Source organism: Neofelis nebulosa, chromosome 8 (assembly GCF_028018385.1).
Source record: "Neofelis nebulosa isolate mNeoNeb1 chromosome 8, mNeoNeb1.pri, whole genome shotgun sequence".
Taxonomy (NCBI): domain Eukaryota; kingdom Metazoa; phylum Chordata; class Mammalia; order Carnivora; family Felidae; genus Neofelis; species Neofelis nebulosa.
The window spans coordinates 25177227-25197596 of NC_080789.1; the positions used below are offsets into that span (position 1 = coordinate 25177227).

The window sequence follows — 20370 nt, forward strand, 5'->3', positions numbered from 1 at the left end:
CTGGGAGGCTTTCAGACTAAAAATAAAGTGGTGGTAGAATGAGGGACTCCCAACATCTTTCACCTGGTGATATGTGAGCCAGCCATTTATTGACTCTTGAATATCACTCTCACATCAGGGCTTAAGGAAGGCACTGACTGAGAAAAGTACTGAAGCTGAGGATATTGATACAGGAGTAATATTGATAGAGATATCGAAGAGGGGATGATTAAGGAAGCTTCGAAGGACAACTGTGAAGCTCCCTTTCATGAGGGCCTTCATTATTAGTTTAAACATTCCTTGAGAATCCACTTTGTAACATAATTATGGGAAAGTAATCTGAGGCTGAGGGGAAAGGTTTTCAGTCCAAGTCACTGGATTTTGTTGGCTAGAGCTCGGGCATCTGAGTCCGTCGGGCCTGGATTTGAGCGCTGGTTCTGCCGTTTACTAGACAGATGACTTTGCATGTCATTCATTTCTTCTTCCAAAAGACAGGAATGATACTATTTTAAAGCTGTAGCGTGTCCTGAATATTGCCCCCACTTCCTAGTAGGAACTCACTGAGTGTTCGTTTTCTTTATTTTTCTTACATAAGTCCCATCTTTAGCTACCTTCTAATTTTTTCCTATGTCTAAAATTGAATACATTTCCCTCAGAAATAAATAAGTAGAGTAAAACTATCATCAGTCTATTCTGTGAGTGCATACCCATGGCATATTTCATTCCAATGGCATTCCTACGTGGTTTTTTCTTATCTCATCATATGACCGTACTTACAATTTTTATTAAATAAATTATTATTCAAATATATAATCAAAAGAACAGATTTTATAAAACCTTTTTAAAAAATGAACATACTTTCAGTGGATATTTTTAATGATACCTTTGTTTCTTTTGAGTAGTGAGATAGCAAAAACAGAATTCCTCCTTAGAGAATACATGAAATATGGATTTTTTCTGCTGAAATTGTCTCCAAAACACTGGCAAATCCAGCAAGCGCTGAAAAAGGCACAGATGACAAAAAGTAGAGAAAGTATGAATGTCACTCTTCCGGTATTAACAAGTGAGTCACGTATTCTTAATTTCAATGAAGTAAATATCCCTAATTCTCAAATATTCTGCTTCAATATTTATTTGTTCTTTATTAAATAGTCAAAATTTCTATTTTAAGCAGAACCTGAACAAGGATTCCCCTCTCTCTGATATTATAAATTATTAATTTGGAAACTCAAGTTAATTTCAGATATAAAGCAATAAAAAGATATACATAGAGAAATAGAAAATATTTATTTGCAGATGATATGATAGCATACCTAGAGCCCCCTCACCCTCCTATACGAAATCTGAAAAGCTATTTGATTTTATTAAAGGTTTCTGCAGAGTAAATGGACACAAACTCAATTATACTTTACTAACCTCACATATTAACTTAGATAGACTAACTTTATTAACCAGAAAATATACAAGAAAATCAAATTCAAGAAGGCAACAATAACCTTAATTGTGTGACCTGGAGATTTGACAAAAAGAGAACTATGTCGTGTTTTTAGAGAGGAAGGTTGATATTGCAAAGGTGCCAATTTTTCTGAAATTAATGTGTAAGTTTTGTGGAATTATAATAAAAATGTTACCAAAAACTTGCCAGGCAATTGAGTGTTGGTTGGGGAGAACTTTGCACAATGATTCTGAGGTCCATCTAGAAAGATAAATACTTCTGAAGTTAAAAGAGAATATAGGGTGTTACTAATCTTTTAAGGAATAATATCACAAAGTCTCAGAAGTTAACACAGCATTGGTACTGGTGTTAGGAAATTAGCTTGATGAATCAGAAATAGATGTATTATATAGAAGAACTAAGTAAGTGATCAAAATGGGGTTGCAAATCAAAGGGGAAAACTACCTCTTCCAGCAACATTGGGGTAACAAGGACTAGACTCACCCTCCTGCCTAAAAAAAAAAAAAAAAACCTGAAAAATATATGAAACAACAGGTTTCAGGTATGAGGCATCAAGGAGAGAAGCAAGGAGAGAAGATGATCCGTGAGAGAGGAGAGACAAACGAAAAGAGCCCAATGAAGGCCTCAACATACTGCCTGGGGAGCTTTTCCAGGGTGCAAGGTCAGGAGGAGGAGCCTAGCAGTCCCCATGAATTGAAAAGAGAGCTACAGGTCCAGGGAGGCTGGAGTTCCCTGAGCAGAGTAATGGAGAGGAGAGAGCTACAGAGAGTTCTCGGCAGAGTCTTCAGCTGAGAGCTGATCCTGAGACTCCGGGGTAAGAGCATTTACCCCATAGAAGTCAGTAAACTACAAATCAGGGGGAAGTCTTTTCCGGAGAGCTGACTGTTAAACATTTACCAGCGCACCAGGGATGGCTTCTCTACTCAGTTCCCTGTATCTCTCCCTGTGCTGTGATGAAATTAGATCATCTTTCAGAGTACGGAGCAGAGTGATGGCACTTGGCTAAACTCAGTACACAGTGTTTAACAAGAGATAAAACAAAAAGAAGGGAAAGCCAGGAAGTATTTGCATTTAGCAGCTTAAAATCTAGTGCTCCTAGATTTGTCTTTAAACTGAAGGATGCTCAGAAACCAGTGAGTCCCTCAGTCCAGAGTGAGTGGCTGACACTGGGATTACAGAGTTTATGACAAACTGATGCAGAGACCTCTCTGCAGAGAGACCTCCTCATGTCCCCTAGGTCCATTCCCATCCATTCTGCCTGTTCAGAGACCAGCACTTGCCGTCTGCATCGTTCATTGCTTGTTGCAATACTCCCATCCTCTATTTCTGTCTCTGTACGTTTTCACCATGAGACGAACTTCATTCCCAGAAGTGTTTCCCCCCCTCTTTCTCTCTCCCTTTTATTTTCCATTTCTAGAATTAAAGACAAAGAAAAATGAGGGCAGTATTGAGGATTCCAGGAAGACATCTTTTTCAGACGACAATTCTATGGGAAGAGGTAGCCAAGGTAACACTAGAGACTTGAGACTTCACTTACAAAAGTAAAACCAGAGAAGGTGTCCATCTCAAAGTGGAAATCCAGGACCTATAAGCTAACCTGGAAAACAGGACGTGGTGTCCACATCACCCGTAATCCTTGGGAGCTAGGAGTTCCATTTCTTTCTCTCTGACATTATTACAAAACTTGGAGAGGTGGATGAATGGACAAGACAGGCAGAGAAATCAGGGGCAAAGGACCTGATACAACTCATTCCCTCCACAAGTGCACATCGTTTGTAATTTTTACGTTGATTGAAAATCAGTGATTATACAAGAAATATATATGGTTAGGTAAGAAATAGAACCATAAATATTTCACTATTTATGTTCCTGATTGTGACTGTCAATAGTTGTATCATGTTTTTGACAATATGTACTCTGCAACCCCTGCACCCTGCACAACCACTGCCTTTGATTTTATTCTTAGGCTTGAACCCACTTTCACTAGAATAAAAGAACTCCACTTTTTGTGATTATTATTCTAATAATGATAAAAAGAAGTAATGGGCATATCCATGCAGAGAAATGAATATCTTGCACCAAGTAACAAGGAATCATTTCTAATTACATGTTATTTCTTTTCACCTCCACCATCACCAATGACATGGACTTCGCCTGGACATTTTGAACAGGAAAACCCCACAGGAAGACCACCTTCACCCTAGAGAATAAGAAATCATCCTTATCAAAGTACAGTACACACTTGATTAACTCTCGGGAACTGTGAATGTTTTTGCAGCATATATCCCTTTTAGCCTTTCTTCAACAAATATACCATGTATCTATACCCATCCTAACAGATCCTGGAGGTAGTGGTTGCCATTTCTGGGTGCTCCTGTGTTGATGGAGTTCTCACAGGGCTCCCCTCATTTGATCATGAGTGCCTGCCACTGCCATCTGCAGAAATTGCCTACCCTTTGCCTCTTGGGTCTGGCCCTCTCAGAACCATTGCTTAATTGTTTCTTAAGCTACTCTGCCAACCCCTGTGTTTGCAGTTTTACAAGGTCATTCAAAATCGCTGCAATAGGACCATAAAACATTGTTTGTTTTGCCCCTTATTTGTTTGTTGACTCAATTATACTCATTATTTTTCTAATAAATTGCTAGTTCTCAACCCTGCCTATCCCAGGGAAGCTTTAAGAAAATATACTGATGCCCAGGATGGGTACACTGGCCCCAAGGAAAGGATCTGGGCCATGACAATCACACATGACAAAAGTCAGTGCAGATACCATACTCTGAATTCTAGGGACCCTGAAGTTGCTCCACTTCTGTGGCATTTAACAATCAATGTTTTGTTTTTAATTAATTTTTTTTATTTTGAGATAGTTGTAGATTCACATAGTTTTAGGAAATACAGAGATCCATGTACCTGTAACCAGTTTCCCCCAATGGTAACATCTTGCAAAATTGTAGTACAATATCACAACCAGGATATTGGCATTGATACAGTCAAGATGCAATCAAATACACAACATCACCATGAGGATTCTTCATCATGCCCCTTAGCAGTATACCCACTTCCCTCCCTCCTCCTCTCCCTAACTCCTGGCAACCACTAATCTGTTCTCTATTGCTTCGATTTCTGTCATTTCAAGAATGTTATATAAATGCAATCATACATTATGTAACCTTTTGGGATTGGATGCTTTACAGAGGATAATTCTCTGAAGGTTCATCCAGGCTGTTGGATCTATCAATAGTTGGTTCCTTTTCATTGCTGAGTAGTATTTACAGTTAACCCTTGAACAACATGGGTTTGAACTATGAAGATTCCCTTAAATGTGGAATTTTTTTCAATAAATATAGTACAGTACTGTAAATGTATTTTCTCTTCCTTATAATTTTCTTAACATTTTCTTTCATCTAGCCTACTTTGTAAGAATATAGTATATAATACATATAACATACAAAATATGTATTAATTGACTGTTATTGGTAAGGATTCTGGTCAATAGTAGGCTATTAGTAGTTAAGTTTTGGGGGAGTCAAAAGCTATGTGTGGATTTTTGACTGCATAGGGGGTTGGCTCCCCTAACCCCTGTGTTGTTCCAGAGCCAACTGTAGATGATATGTACACACTACAAATTAACTATTCACTCATTGAACAACATCCAGATTGTTTCTAGCGTGGAGCTATAACATTACTATAAATATATTTGTGCAATTTTTTTGTGTGCACAGAATTTGCATTTCTCTGTAATAAATGCCTAGAGTGCAACTGTTGAGTTGGATGGCAGGTGCATGCACAGTTTTTAAAGAAACTGCGAATTTGTTTCCCAGAGTGGCTGTAGCATTTTACATTCCCACCAGCAATGAACAAGGGATCCAGTTTCTCTCCATTCTCACCAACATTTACCATTTTGATTTTTAAAAATTTTAGCTATTCTGATTGATGTATATATCTTATTGTGCTTTTTCTTAGAAAAAATCTTATTTCTGGTTCTTTTTTATTTGAGTATAGTCGACATACAATACTACATTAGTTTCAGGTGTACAATATAGTAATTGGATGCTATGCTCATCACAAGTGTAGTTACCATCTGTCATCATACAACACTATTATGATATTTTTGACTATATTCCTATGCTGTGCCTTTTATTCTCATGACTTATTCATTCCATAACTGGGAGCCTGTATCTCCCACTCCCCTTCACCCATTGTGCCTATCCCCCAACCCCCTCCTCTCTGGAAGACAAATAATTAGTTTGTTCTCTGTATTTATAGGTCTGATTCTCCTTTTTGTTTATTCATTTGCCTTTTAGATTCCACATATGAGTGAAATCACATGGTACTTGTGTTTCTCGTCTGATTTATTTCATTTACCATAATACTCTATGTCCATCCATGTTTTTGCAAATGGCATTATCTCATCCTTTTTTTTTTTTTTTGGATGCATAATCTTCCTATCTTTTGTGCTTTTTATTTGCATTTCCCTAGTAACTAATGTTGTTGAACATCTGTTCATGTACTTGATAACTTTATATCTTGTTTTGTGAAATGTCTGTTCACGCCTTTTGCCAGTTTTCTAACTGGATTGTCTGGTTTTGTTTCTTACTGTTGAAGTTTGAGAATTCTTTATATATTTCTATATTAGCCCTTTGTGGATATGTAGCTTGCAAATATTTCCCCTCAGTCTGAAGATTGTCCTTTCTCTTACCAGGGTCTTTTGTAGAACAAAAGATTTTGATATTGATGGAAGTCCAATTTATCAATCTTTTCTAATGTGGATCATGCTTTTCATGTCAGGTCTAAAACTTTAAACTAGTCCTAGACACCAAGGATTACTTTTCATGTTTTCTCTGAAAAGTTTTTATAGTTTTACATTTAAGTCTGTGATCGATTTTAGGTTAATTATTTTTTAATAAGGTATGAGATTTAGATTGAGAGGTTTTTTGTTTGTTTGTTTGTTTTTTGCCTATGGATGTCCATTGCTCTAGCACCATTTGTTGAAATGGCTTCTCCACTGAATTGTTTTTGTATCTGTGTCAAAAATCAGGCATATTTGTTCAGGTCTGTTTCCAGATTCTCTATTCTGTTCCATTGATCTATGTGGCCGTCTAACACCAATACCACATGGTCTTTATTACTATAAGCTATTAGTCTTGAAATCATTTAGACTGATTCTTCTTACTCTATTCCTTTTTCAAAATTTTGTTGACTATTCTAGTTCCTTTGGCTTTCCATGCAAATTTTAGAACAATTTTATCTATATCTACAAACAAAAACACTTGCTGGAATCATTAGAATTGTGTTAAAACCTTTTTATGGTTTGAATTATGTCTCCCTATATCTTTATAAAAGATATATTAAAGTCTAATCCATGGTACTATCTATGAATGTTACCTTATTTAGAAATAGGATCTTTGTAGGTATAAGCAAATTGAATCCATGAGGGTAGGCCCTTAATCCAGTATGACTGGTATCCTTAAGAGACACAGAGATGCAGGAAGAATGCCATATGACAACAGAGGCAGAGATTGGAGTGATGCATCTACAAGCCAAAGTACACCAATGATTGCCAACCACACAAGAAGCTAAAAGAAAGGCATGGAAGAGATTCTTCCCTGAAGACTTCAGGGAGAGCATGGCCCTGCTGACAGCTTGATTTTGGACTTCTAGCCTCCAGAACTGTGAGAGAATAAGTTCCTGTTGTTTTAAGCCACCTTGTTTGTGGTACAGCAGCCCTAGGAAACAAATTTGAACCTGTATATCAATTTGGGGAGAACTGACATCTTTAACTATATTAACTCTTACAATCCATGAACATAGTATGTCTCTCCATTCATTTAGATTTTCTTTGATTTTTGTTCATCAGCTTTTCATAGTTTTTAGCATACAGGGCCTGTGCATATTTTGTCAGATTTAAACATAATAGTTTTCCTATTTTTTTTCTTTTTGAGAAATTGTAAATGGAACTGTATTTTTAATTTTAGTGTTCTTGTGTTCATTGCTAGTATATAGAAATACAATTGATTGTTGTACTTTCGTATACTCTGATTTTGAAGAGCTCACTTATTAGTTCCAGGAATTTTGGGTTTGTTCCTTTGGGGTTTTTTTAATATTCCTTTGGATTTTCCATGTAGACCACCATGTCATCTGCAAATAGAAACAGTTTTATTTCTTCCTTTATGATACGTATGCCTTTTATATCCTTTTCTTGCCTTACTGCAGTGAGTAGAACATTCTATGTGGAATAATAGTAGTGGGAGCAGACATCCTTGCCTTGTCCAGTCTTAAGAGGGTTCGGGTTTTCACCATTAAGTAAAATGTTAGCTGTAGGATTTTTATACAGATAACCTATCAACTTCAGGAAATCCTCTCTAGTCTAATTTCTCTGTGAGTTATCATAAACGAGCATTGAATTTTGTCAAATGCCTTTTCTGAATCTATCAATACACACAGTAACATGCAAGCACCACATTCACTCCTCAGAAAGCTCACCACTCTCATAGTTTCTTTCATTCATTCAACCAGTACTTATTGAATGACCTGTGGACCCAACAGTAAATAAAACACAGTCTCTACCCTCAAGAAGCTTATCATCTAGTGAGAAAACAGACAAGGGATTAGTCAGCTACAATATAATAGATAATACCACTGGAAAGATAAGCTCAGAGTGCCACAGGCATGCAAAGGAAGAACTCTTAACCCAGATGACAGGTGAGGGAGTAGGAGAGCAAGGGCAGGATAAGTGAACACTCTCCAGAACAGATGGCATCCAAGCTGAGTCTGGTGAGAGGAGGAGGCATCGGGGAAGACAAGCTCTGGGAGAAGTTGGAGCCTTTTGTCACAGAGGTGGCAGAGGTTGGTTCTGTGAAAGTGAGAGGCTCAAGGGGCAGATAAGTACTGTATCATGAGCGGGTAAGCGTGGTGCCATCCTAAGGAGCCTGGATTTGTCCCAGGGGTCCTGGGGAGACACTGAGTGTTTTAAGCAAGAGTGTAACAGAGACTCAATTGGATTTGCATTTTAGCAAATTGGATGTGGGAGTATTTTATAGAATAAAATGGAGGGAGACAAAAATAGAGATAAGAAGGGCCAGTTAGGAGCCTGTTGTCACAATTCAGGGGAGATATAATGAACTGCCTCAATAAGATAGTGGCCGTAGGAACAAAGAAGGAAGGGCTGTGAGACACCTCAGGGAAGTGGTATTGACAGGCTTTGAAAGGCTCACATAAAAGATTGGGGGAAGTGTGAGGAAAAGAGAGTGGTCAAAAAACTCACAAATTTTGTCAAAGATAACTCTCAAATTTCTGGGGGGGCAATGGAGTATATAGTGTTGTCATTCAATAATTTTGGGATCACAGTAAGGGGAGCAGGCCTGAAAAGGAAAATAAGGAGTATGATTTTGGATTGTCTTATTTTTAGCTCCTTGTAGGGCAGCCAAGTGGACATTGATGTCCACTGGAAGTTAGACATTGAAGTCTAGAGCTCAAGAGAAAAAGATAGATATGTGGGAGCCATTAGTATATTAGCAGTAGTGGAATCTATGAGAGAGGATGAAATAACCCCAAAGAGTGGGTACAATGAGAGGGAAAGAAAGCTGAGAAACCATAGACATTTATGTCAGAAAGGAAACCAAAAAGGTAACAAGAATTTCAGAGAGGCGGGAAAAAACTAATTAAAAAATGATACCACTGGGGCGCCTGAGTGGCTCAGTCAGTTAAGCATCCGACTTCCACTGGGGTAGCTGAATGGCTCAGCCAATTAAGCACCCAACTTCAGCTCAGGTCATGATCTCATGGTTTGTGAGATCCTGCATCGGGCTCTGTGCTGACAGAGCCGACTTGTACTCTGTCTCTCTCAAAAAGAAATAAAACATTGAAAAAAAAAAGAAAAAGAAAAGAAAATGATACCACTGGATCAAGAGAAGAGTTGGGTAGGACAATAGTTATCAAATGCTTTCTCAGGGGACATTTCCCAAATATTCGCTTACGTCAATGGCTCTTTCTCTGTTTTCCCATGGCTTAAAGGGCAGTTCCAGGTAGGTATTTTGTCCCCTCAAACTCAACACGAACAAAGAAAATATTAATCTTTTTCTTATCTTACCCTTAAACTGTTCTCCATCTTGTTAGGGCTACTTCCATCATTCCAGGCTCACAGATTACAAATGTTGGAGTCATCTTTGTCTCTTCTCTTTTGGCCCTAGTAGCTCTTTCTACTCTTGGGTCCCATGATTTCATTCTTCCATATAGCTCTAGAATCTCCTTCCTCCCCTAACCCACTTAATTCACTTTCCCCTTCATTACTACCCTCTACTTGAAATCGATATATATATATATATATACACTATATATACATACATATACACATATATGTATACATATATATACATATATACATATAGTATACTATATACTATATATGCATATATATACATATATATGTGTGTGTGTATATATATATATATATATGTTATTGTCAAATTGGTTTCCATACAACACCCAGTGCTCATCCCAACAGGTGGTCTCCTCAATACCCATCACCCACTTTCCCCTCTCCCCCATCCCCCATCAACCCATAGTTTGTTCTCAGTATTTAAGAGTCTCTTATGGTTTGCCTCCTTCCCTCTCTGTAACTTTTTTTCCCCCCTTCCCCTCCCCACTGATCTTCTGTTAATTTTCTCGGGATCCACATAAGAGGGAAAACATATGGTATCTGTCTTTCTCTGCCTGACTTATTTCACTTAGCATAATACTCTCCAGTTCCATCTACATTGCTAAAAATGGCCAGATTTCATTCTTTCTCATTGCCAACTAGGATTCCATTGTATATATAACCACATCTTTATCCATTTGTCAGCTGATGGCCATTTAGGCTCTTTCCATAATTTGGCTATTGTTGAAAGTGCTGCTATCAACATTGGGGTGCAAGTGCCCCTATGCATCAGCACTCTTGTATCCTTTGGGTAAATTCCTAGCAGTGCTATTGCTGGGTCATAGGGTAGATCTATTTTTAAATTTTTGAGGAACCTCCACACTGTTTTCCAGAGTGGCTGCCCAATTTGCATTCCCACCAACAATGCAAGAGGGTTCCCATTTCTCCACATCCTCGCCAGCATCTATAGTCTCCTGATTTGTTCATTTTAGCCACTCTGACCGGCGTGAGATGATATCACAGTGTGGTTTTGATTTGTATTTCCCTGATGAGGAGTGACATTGAGCATCTTTCCATGTGCCTGTTGGCCATCTGGATGTCTTCTTTAGAAAAGTGTCTATTCATGTTTTCTGCCCATTTCTTCACTGGATTATTTGTTTTTGGGGCGTGGAGTTTGGTGAGTTCTTTATAGATGTTAGATACTAGCCCTTTATCTGATATGTCATTTGCAAATATCTTTTCCCATTCTGTTGGTTGCCTTTTCATTTTGTTAATGGTTTCCTTTGCAGTGCAGAAGCTTTTTTATCTTGATGAGGTCCCAATAGTTCATTTTTGCTTTTAATTCCCTTGCCTTTGGAGATGTGTCAAGTAAGAAATTGCTGCAGCTGAGGTCAGAGAGGTTTTTTCCTCCTTCTCCTCTAGGGTTTTGATGGTTTCCTGTCTCACATTCAGGTCCTTCATCCATTTGGAATTTATTTTTGTGAATGGTGTAAGAAAGTGGCCTAGTTTCATTCTTCTGCATGTTGCTGTCCAGTTCTACCAGCATCATTTGTTAAAGAGACTGTCTTTTTTCCATTGGATATTCTTTCCTGCTTTGTCAAAGATTTGTGGGTCCAATTCTAGAGTCTCTATTCTATTCCGTTGGTCTATGTGTCTGTTTTTGTCTATGTGTCTGTTTTGACAATATCATACTGTCTTGATGATTACAGCTTTGTAGTAGAGTCTAAAGTCTGGGATTGTGATGCCTCCTGCTTTGGTCTTCTTCTTCAATATTCCTTTGGCTATTCAGGGTCTTGTGGTTCCATACAAATTTTAGGATTGCTTGTTCCAGCTTTGAGAAGAATGCTGGTGCAATTTTGATTGGGATTGCACTGAATGTGTAGATCACTTTGGGTAGTATTGACATTTTAACAATATTTATTCTTCCAATCAGAAGAATAAACTTCCATTTATTTGTATCTTCTTCAATTTCCTTCATAAACTTTCTATAGTTTTTAGCATACAGACCTTTTACATCTTTGGTTAGGTTTATTCCTAGATATTTTATGATTCTTGGTGCAATTGTGAATGGGATCAGTTTCTTCATTTGTCTTTCTGTTGCCTTATTATTAGTGTATGAGAATACAACTGATTTCTGTACATTAATTTTGTATTTTGTGACTTTGCTGAATTCATGTACCAGTTTTAGCAGACCTTTGGTGGAGTCTATCAGGTTTTCCATGTATCATATCATGTCATCTGCAAAAAGTGAAAGCTTGACTCCATCTTTGCCAATTTTGATGTCTTTGATTTCCTTTTGGTGTCTGATTGCTGATGCTAGAACTTCCAACACTATGTTAAACAACAGCGGTGAGAGTGGACATCCCTGTCGTGTTCCTGATCTCAGGGGGAAAGCTCTCAGTTTTTCCCCATTGAGGATGATATTAGCTGTGGGCTTTTCATAAATGCCTTTTATGATGTTTAAGTATGTTCCTTCTATCCCAATTTTCTTGAGGGCTTTTACTAAGAAAGAATGCTGAATTTTGTCAAATGTTTTTTCTGCATCAGTTGACAGAATCATATGGTTCTTATCTTTTCTTTTCTTAATGTGACATATCACATTGATTGATTTGTGAATATTAAACCAGCCCTGCAGCCCAGGAATGAATCCTGCTTGATCATGGTGAATAATTCTTTTTATATGTGGTTGAATTCGATTTCCTAGTATCCTGTTGAGAATTTTTGCATCCATATTTATCAGGGTTATTGGCCTGTAGTTCTGGTTTTTGGGGGTTTGTTTGTTTGTTTGTTTGGTTGGTTGGGTTGGGTTTGTTTTGTTTTTGTTTTTGTTTTTTTGCTGGGTCTCTGTCTGCTTTTGGAATCAAAGTAATACTGGCTTCATAGAATGAGTCTGGAAGTTTTCCTTCCTTTTCTATTTTTTGGAACAGCTTGAGACGGATAGGTATTATCTCTGCTTTAAATGTCTGGTAGAATTCCCCAGGGAAGCCATCTGGTCCTGGACTCTTATTTGTTGGGAGATTTTTTTTTTTTCAACGTTTTTTTATTTTTATTTTTGGGACAGAGAGAGACAGAGCATGAACGGGGGAGGGGCAGAGAGAGAGGGAGACACAGAATCGGAAACAGGCTCCAGGCTCCGAGCCATCAGCCCAGAGCCTGACGCGGGGCTCGAACTCACGGACCGCGAGATCGTGACCTGGCTGAAGTCGGACGCTTAACCGACTGCGCCACCCAGGCGCCCCTGTTGGGAGATTTTTGATAACTGATTGAATTTCTTCACTGGTTATTGGTCTGTTCAAATTTTCTTTTCTTCTTGTTTGAGTTTTGGAAGTGTGTGGGTGCTTAGGAATTTGTCCATTTCTTCCAGGTTGTCCAGTTTGTTGGCATATAATTTTTTATAGTATTCCCTGATAATTGCTTGTATTTCTAAGGTATTGGTTGTAATAATTCCATTTTCATTCATGATTTTATCTATTTGGGTCCTCTCCCTTTTCTTTTTGAGAAGCCTAGGTAGAGGTTTATCAATTTTGTTTATTTTTTCAAAAAACCAACTCTTGGTTTCATTGATCTGCTCTACTGTTTTTTAGATTCCATATTGTTTATTTCTGCTCTGATCTTATTTGTCTCCTTCTCCTGGGTTTGGGGTGTCTTTGCTGTTCTGCTTCTAGTTCTGTTAGGTGTGCTGTTAGATTTTGTATTTGGGATTTTTCTTGTTTCTTGAGATAGGCGTGGATTGCAATGTATTTTCCTCTCAGGACTGCCTTTGCTGAATCCCAAAGCATTTGGATTGTTGTATTTTCATTTTCACTTGTTTCCATATTTTTAAAAATTTTTTTTCTCTAATTTCCTGGTTGACCCATTCATTCTTTAGTAGGATGTTCTTTAACCTTCATGGTTTTGGAGGTTTTCCAGATTTTTCCTGTGGTTGATTTCAAGTTTCATAGCATTGTGATCTGAAAGTATGCATGGTATGATCTCAATTCTTTTATACTTATGAAGGGCTGTTTTGTGACCCAGTATGTGATCTATCTTGGAGAATGTTCCATGTGCACTCGAGAAGAAAGTATATTCCATTGATTTGGGATGCAGAGTTCCAAATATATCTGTCAAGTCCATCTGATCCAATGTATCATTCAGGGCCCTTGTTTCATTATTGATTCTCTGTCTAGATGATCTGTCCATTGTTGTAAGCGGAGATTTAAAGTCTCCTGCAATTACCGCATTCTTATCAATAAGGTTGTTTATGTTTGTGATTAATTGTTTTATATATTTGGGGGCTCCTATATTCGGTGCATAGACATTTATAATTGTTAGCTCTTCCTGATGGATAGACCCTGTAACTATTATATAATTCCCTTCTTCATCTCTTGTTACAGCCTTTAATTTAAAGTCTAGTTTGTCTGATATAAGTATGGTTACTCCAGCTTTCTTTTGACTTCCAGTAGCATGATAGATAGTTCTCCGTCCCCTCACGTTCACTCTGAAGGTTTCTTCAGGTCTAAAATGTGTCTCTTGTAGACAGCAAATAGATGGGTCTTGTTTTTTTAAATCCATTCTGATACCCTATGTCTTTTGGTTAGAGCATTTACTCCATTTACATTCAGTGTTATTATTGAAATATATGGGTTTAGAGTCATTGTGATATCTGTAGGTTTCATGCTTGTAATGGTGTCTCTGGTACTTTGTGGTCCTTGCAACATTTCACTCACAGAGTCCCCCTTAGGGTCTCTTGTAGGGCTGGTTTAGTGGTGATGAATTCCTTCAGTTTTTGTTTGTTTGGGGAAACCTTTGTCTCTCCTTCTATTCTGAATGACAGACTTGCTGGGTAAAGGATTCTTGGCTGCATATTTTTTCTGTTCCTCACACTGAAGATTTCCTGCCATTCCTTTCTGGCCTGCCAAGTTTCAGTAGATAGGTCTGCTACTACCCTTATGTGTCTACCTTTGTATGTTAAGGCCCGTTTATCCCTAGCTGCTTTCAGAATTCTCTCTTTATCCCTGCATTTTGCCAGTTTCACTATGATATGTCATGCAAAAGATTGATTCAAGTTATGTCTGAAGGGAGTTCTCTGTGCCTCTTGGATTTCAATGCCTGTTTCCTTCCCCAGATTGGGGGAAGTTCTCAGCTATGATTTGGCCAAGTACACTTTCATCCCCTTTCTCTCTCTTCTTCTTCTTCTGGAATTCCTATGATACAGATATTGTTCCATTTGATTGTATCACTTAGTTCTCTAATTCTCCCCTCATACTCCTGGATTTTTTTTATCTCACTTTATCTCACCTTCTTCTTTTTCCATAATTTTATCTTCTTATTCACCTATTCTCCCCTCTGCCTCTTCAATCCGTACTGCAGCTGCCTCCATTTTATTTTGCACCTCATTGATAAAATTTTTTAATTCATCATGACTATGTTTTAGCCCTTGATCTCTGTAGCAACAGATTCTCTGCTCTCCTCTATGCTTTTTTCAAGCCCAGGTATTAATTTTATGACTATTATTCTAAATTCTTGTTCTGTTATATTGCTTAAATCGGTTTTGATCAATTCATTAGCTACTTCCTGGAATTTCTTTTGAGGAGAATTCTTCCATTTCGTCATTTTAGCTAGTTTTTTTTGTCCCTTATGTGTTTTAAAAGCTTGTTGTGTGCTCTGCACCTGTGAGCACTGCTATATTAAAGGAGGGTCATACACTGTCCAGGGCCTGGCCTTTCAGGAGGTATTTTTTTTTGGAGACTGTTACTTGCTCTCTGTTGCTGTGACTTTAGTTATTTTATTACCCTACTCGTAGTGATATTTTGGACCCTCCACCAGGTGTGCTTTGATTTGTTCCTTGGAGTTGCCCTGTAAAGGAAAACAGAAAGACAAACTGGAGACAAAACACGCAAACACATAAACAAATAACACAAACAAATAAACAAAAACAAAAAACTAAAGACTAAAAACAAAAACCCAAAATACTGACTACAAGTAAAGAAGAGGGTGGAGGTGGTGCTGATGGAAGAGCACATACAAAGAGAGAAATGACTGGGGTGGGGAGGGGGAAGAAAACATAAACATTGATTAGGCAGAGAGACTAAAAGTCTTAATCCAGAGAGGGAGAAAGGAAAATAAAGAAGGAGGCGGGGAAAATGACACGAAGATAAAGTTACCCAGACAAACTATATGTCTTGATTATTTCAGAGAGAGAAAGGAGTGTAAAAAAGGAGATGCAGAACATGTATCAAGACAATGGATTAAATATGTCTCTTTAGACAGAACAATAACTAGAGTATCCAGCCTAGAGGAGGGAAGTGATAAGGAGGAGAAATGGGGGAGGGGGAAGAATATATCTATATATCCAGAGTTGACCTAGAGTTAATCCAGGCAATGCTGCATCGCTTGTAGGTAGTAGCTGTCTGCAGGGTCTGTGTCACTCCAGCGGATGGGCAGTTACCCAGTGCAAGGGGCCTGGTTTGGCATAGTCCGAACCCATCTCTATTATGGGCCCTGGGAGTGATCCCTGAGGCCCCACCTTGGTGGTGGGGGGAGGTTGCTGAATGGTGATCCCCCAGTCTCTTCTCCACGGAGCCGGACCTGGTGGACTCCATTTGAGTCATACTCACTGTGCCCTGAGCACAGATGAGGTGGTCCTTCTTGCTCGGCCAACTCCCCTGACCCTGCGCTTGGCTAGGATTCAAAGTCCTGCTCCATGCACTCTGGCACTGGGGAAGCACCACTCAGTGTGACGATATGTGGTCCCAGCTGGCTTTGTGCTGCTGCACTTCAGGGAGGACCGCCTTCTCTTACTGAGAACTGAGTCGCCGCCCTCACTTCAACTGAGTTGCCACCCTCATTTCGAGCCCCTGGGGTGGTGGACACAGGCAGGCTTTGTCTTTTCCCACAGCACTACAGGGAATCAGCAGCGTTATCCTCCTGCAGACTGCGCCCTCAGCCCAGCCACTGCACCTGGGAGTGGCAGATGCAGGCAGGTTCAGTGCTATCGCACAGCCTTACAGGGAGGGAACCACTTTTTCCAATTGTGGACTGAGCCCCTGACATACCACCACACCCAGGCCTGGCTCCCCTCCTCCCCAGGTGTGTGAACAGGGAGCCAGCTCCAGTCCGAAGAAAGCCCCACAGTTAGAGATCGGATCCCTCTCAGTCTCAGTCCCAGGTCTTTCTCCTGTCCAGATATGGTCAGACACTTCCCCTAGCCACTCTTTCTCTTCCCTTTGTCTCTCTGTAGAAAGGGGTCCCTCCCCTCTGTGCCCACGTGGCCGTTTTTTATCTCCCCCAGTTCCAGTTACCCACCTATCTTTTTTCCAGCTTTCCCATTTTCTTCCTAGTAGATTCAGTCTCTTTTCCTCCCAGACTCTGGTGTTCAAAATCCTTTGGCTTCTGCACTTCTTTGTTTGAGAGTCGTGGGAAGTATGGATCCCCCTACTTCTCCACCATGTTGGTCCCTGGGGAAGCCTGAAGTATTTTTTGTGAAAGTTTTAATTACATAGATCACACCAATAGCCAGCTTTCTCTCCCTAGCCCATGCCTCTTCAATTTTCCAATCATTTTCAATTTATCCTTCTTAAAGGACTTTTCCAGAGCCACTTTGCAAACCACATAATTATTCTTTAAGAATGTACTTCAAGGTGCCTGGGTGGCTCAGTAGGTTAAGTGTCCGACTCAGGTCATGTTCTCGCAGTCTGTGAGTTGGAGCCCTGCTTTGACAGCTCAGAGCCTGGAACCTGCTTCAGATTCTGTGTCTCCCTCTCTCTCTGCCCCTTCCCCATTCTCTCTCTCTCTGTCTCAAAAATAAATAAATATTAAAAGAAAAAAAGAATGTACCTCATCTCCCATCCCACCAACCAACATTTCCTCAGCCTGATCAGAAAATATTTTCAAAAAATCAGCTCTTCAGAAGACAAATATTGTATTACTCTAGGAATGAGCTTTATTTTGAGCATTGGAGCACATGTTTAGTTTGTCAAGACTGCATTAGAAGTGACAAAACACATGCAGCAATGTACGTTGTCATGTGTTTCTTTATAAAATTTTTTGTAGATGCACCTCAAATAATTGGTACCATATGGTTTGGCCCTTCTTTGTGGTCTCACTTGTTTGCATATGTCAGCCTTGTCTGGGACTAAATCGGATTTTCTTTTGCATACCTGTGAAATCCATTGATTCCTGCAAACAGCAGTTTCCTAAAAGGCTAAAAAGGCTATTGAAAAAGAACTATATTACAGTTAGGTTCCAAAGACAATTTAGAAATAAAAGCAAATCTGTTCTGAAAATGGCTCAGAAACCAGGCATTTTCTTTCTTTTACAGTCTCACTGAAAGTATCAGTTCAGAAGATAGTTTGGAATTCTTTTTAGATGATGATATGGACTATGATCTGGTAATCAGATTATCTTTCTTGATTTGAATATTGCGTTTGGTTAAAAGTATAAATGCTCATTTTTTTTTTAAGAATTAAATTTCTTACTCCAAATATTCCACAAATTTTCAGAAGAAATTATGATTTTGATACTGTTTCCCAGTTGCCTATATAGTTCATCTTTGTCATCATTTTATGAAAAATAAATGTTTATAAGAAGGTAATAATTTAGGATATATATATATATATATATATAATCTACAATCATCCTGTAAAAATTCCACTTTTTGATTGTTTATCATTTTATTGGAGAGTTTGAGATATACTGGGTATCTATACTGTAAGATAAGTCAACCTTCAACAAAACAGCCCTTTAATGTTATAAGGCTAACTTTGAACTAACTCCATCCTAAAAGTTTTGTATTTTGTCTCTTTGTAACAGAGCCTAATGTCCTCCGGGTTCATCCATGTGGTAGCATGTGCCAAGATTTCCTTCTTTTTTAAGGCTGAATAATATCTCATTGCATGGATATACCACATTTGCTTTATCCATTCATCCATCAGTGGACTTTTAGGTTGCTTCCACCTCTTGGCTATAGTAAATATGATGAACATGGTGTGCAAATACCCAAGTCATCTTTTTAAAAACTAAATTTACTTAAAGTAATACGTATTTATTAAGTTTTGGGAAAATATAAAATAAAACGGGGGGAGAAAATGACCTGCACTTGGCCTCCTTTTTCTTTTTTCTATTCCTTCTCTCCTGCCTTTCCTTAGACCCATCTTTCCCTTTTTCCTGCCTTTGTCTCCTCTTCTGCTCCATCCCTCCTTTCTCTTTTCCTCACCTTCCTTTTTCCCTTCTCTAATACCTTTCGACTCCTCTAATACCCCAAATGTCCTCCTTTTGAAGGCCACCTCTCAAATGGAAATAGGCCTCTTTGCCATTCTCCGCCCATGCCTCTCTTATAATCAGAATGGTATTCTCCCCACCACCATCACCACTGTATTTTTCTACATAAGTCATATGTGCATAAGTAGCATATTTTTAAGTAAATCATATTCATTACTGGTTGATTAGGAGCCAGAACTTTATTTCAAAGAACCAGAAGAGTTACTTCAAGTCCTCACAGAGCTGGAAGAGCAGAATCTAACTTTGGTACAATATTCCCAAGATGTAGATGAAAGTCTTGAAGATATAAATAAAAGAGAAAAACTTATACAGGATAAAATGTAAGTTATTAAAAACAAGCAGATTTATTCTATTAATCAATTCTGTCTCTAACCAGAGACAGAATCCAAGTTATTCCTGTGTGAGCCTTCCTCACGGTCTCTCTGGATTTAGTGTGGGATTTTTTATTAATAATAATTTACATTGCAGGGTGTAAAATGTAGAAGTTATAATTACATAGAGTAGACTTGCTTTAGTTTAATTTTAGTTCCTACATCCTTTCACTTGTCAAAATATTTTCTTAGCTAGCAATAATAAAAGGCAGTTTGGAAGATTAAAAAGAATTATAATATCATCTGCCTTAATTTTTATTTTTATACTGAAGCATAGTTGACACACATTACATTGCTTTCAGGTGTACAACATAGTCATTCCACAATTCATTAAGTTTTGCCTGGTGCGGTTTTCACTCTGCCACCTGCCTAATCAAATCAGGCTTTAGATAATAATGCTAATAAATGCATTTTCCTTGGCTGTGACTCTCACAAAGTTATGTGACTTAAATATTATACCATTTTATAACATACATACAGATATATCAGGGCTCTCATAAAAAGGATTTCTGTCAGGGGAAGGGGGCTGGATTCGATACCTCGCAAAATTCCTTCTCTAAAATTTTATATAATTTTGGAAAATAACTTCAAATAGCAGAGAATAAATCTGTTTATCCACCCATTATAAAGATGTGTAAAGCCTTTTCCAGAACAGTTTTCTGGGCCAGTTGATGGCAATCTTTTCAAACAGTAGGTCTGAATTTGGACACTGAATTTTGGAGCAAATTAACTTATTCAAAAGTTAAGCCCCTACAAATCATGATCTCACAGCTACCCTTTACCGCTAGTGTATCCTTTTATTTTATTTTATTTTTTTTTAATTTTTTTTTAACGTTTATTTATTTTTGAGACAGAGAGAAAGAGCATGAACGGGGGAGGGTCAGAGAGAGAGGGAGACGCAGAATCTGAAACAGGCTCCAGGCTCTGAGCTGTCAGCATGGAGCCCGACGTGGGGCTCGAACTCACGGACCGCGAGATTGTGACCTGAGCCGAAGTCGGACGCTTAACCGACTGAGCCACCCAGGTGCCCCTAGTGTATCCTTTTAATCCTGGCCTCCTCTCTCCCAATCCTCATAGCATATGGCACCTGCACACTAACAATATGAGTTTGGGGAAGGAAGTGGGTGTGATTGGGCAGGAAAAGGGGATCTAGGTCAGAATCTATCTC

At 38.6% G+C, this 20370-nt stretch overlaps 1 protein-coding gene across 3 annotated transcripts in view; it reads left to right on the forward strand.

Annotated features, from left to right (window-relative positions):
• The window catches only part of CCDC38 (coiled-coil domain containing 38), a 59202-nt gene that overhangs the window by 24676 nt on the left and 14156 nt on the right, over positions 1-20370 (forward strand). The window contains exons 8-12 of one of the 3 annotated variants that reach the window (XM_058741723.1): positions 882-1042; positions 2853-2942; positions 3607-3664; positions 17873-17942; positions 19000-19151. In XM_058741723.1, coding sequence (XP_058597706.1) covers positions 882-1042; positions 2853-2942; positions 3607-3664; positions 17873-17942; positions 19000-19151 — 531 coding nt within the window. The remainder of the gene's footprint in view (positions 1-881; positions 1043-2852; positions 2943-3606; positions 3665-17872; positions 17943-18999; positions 19152-20370) is intronic. The other 2 variants (XM_058741724.1, XM_058741725.1) reach the window with 2 other exon arrangements.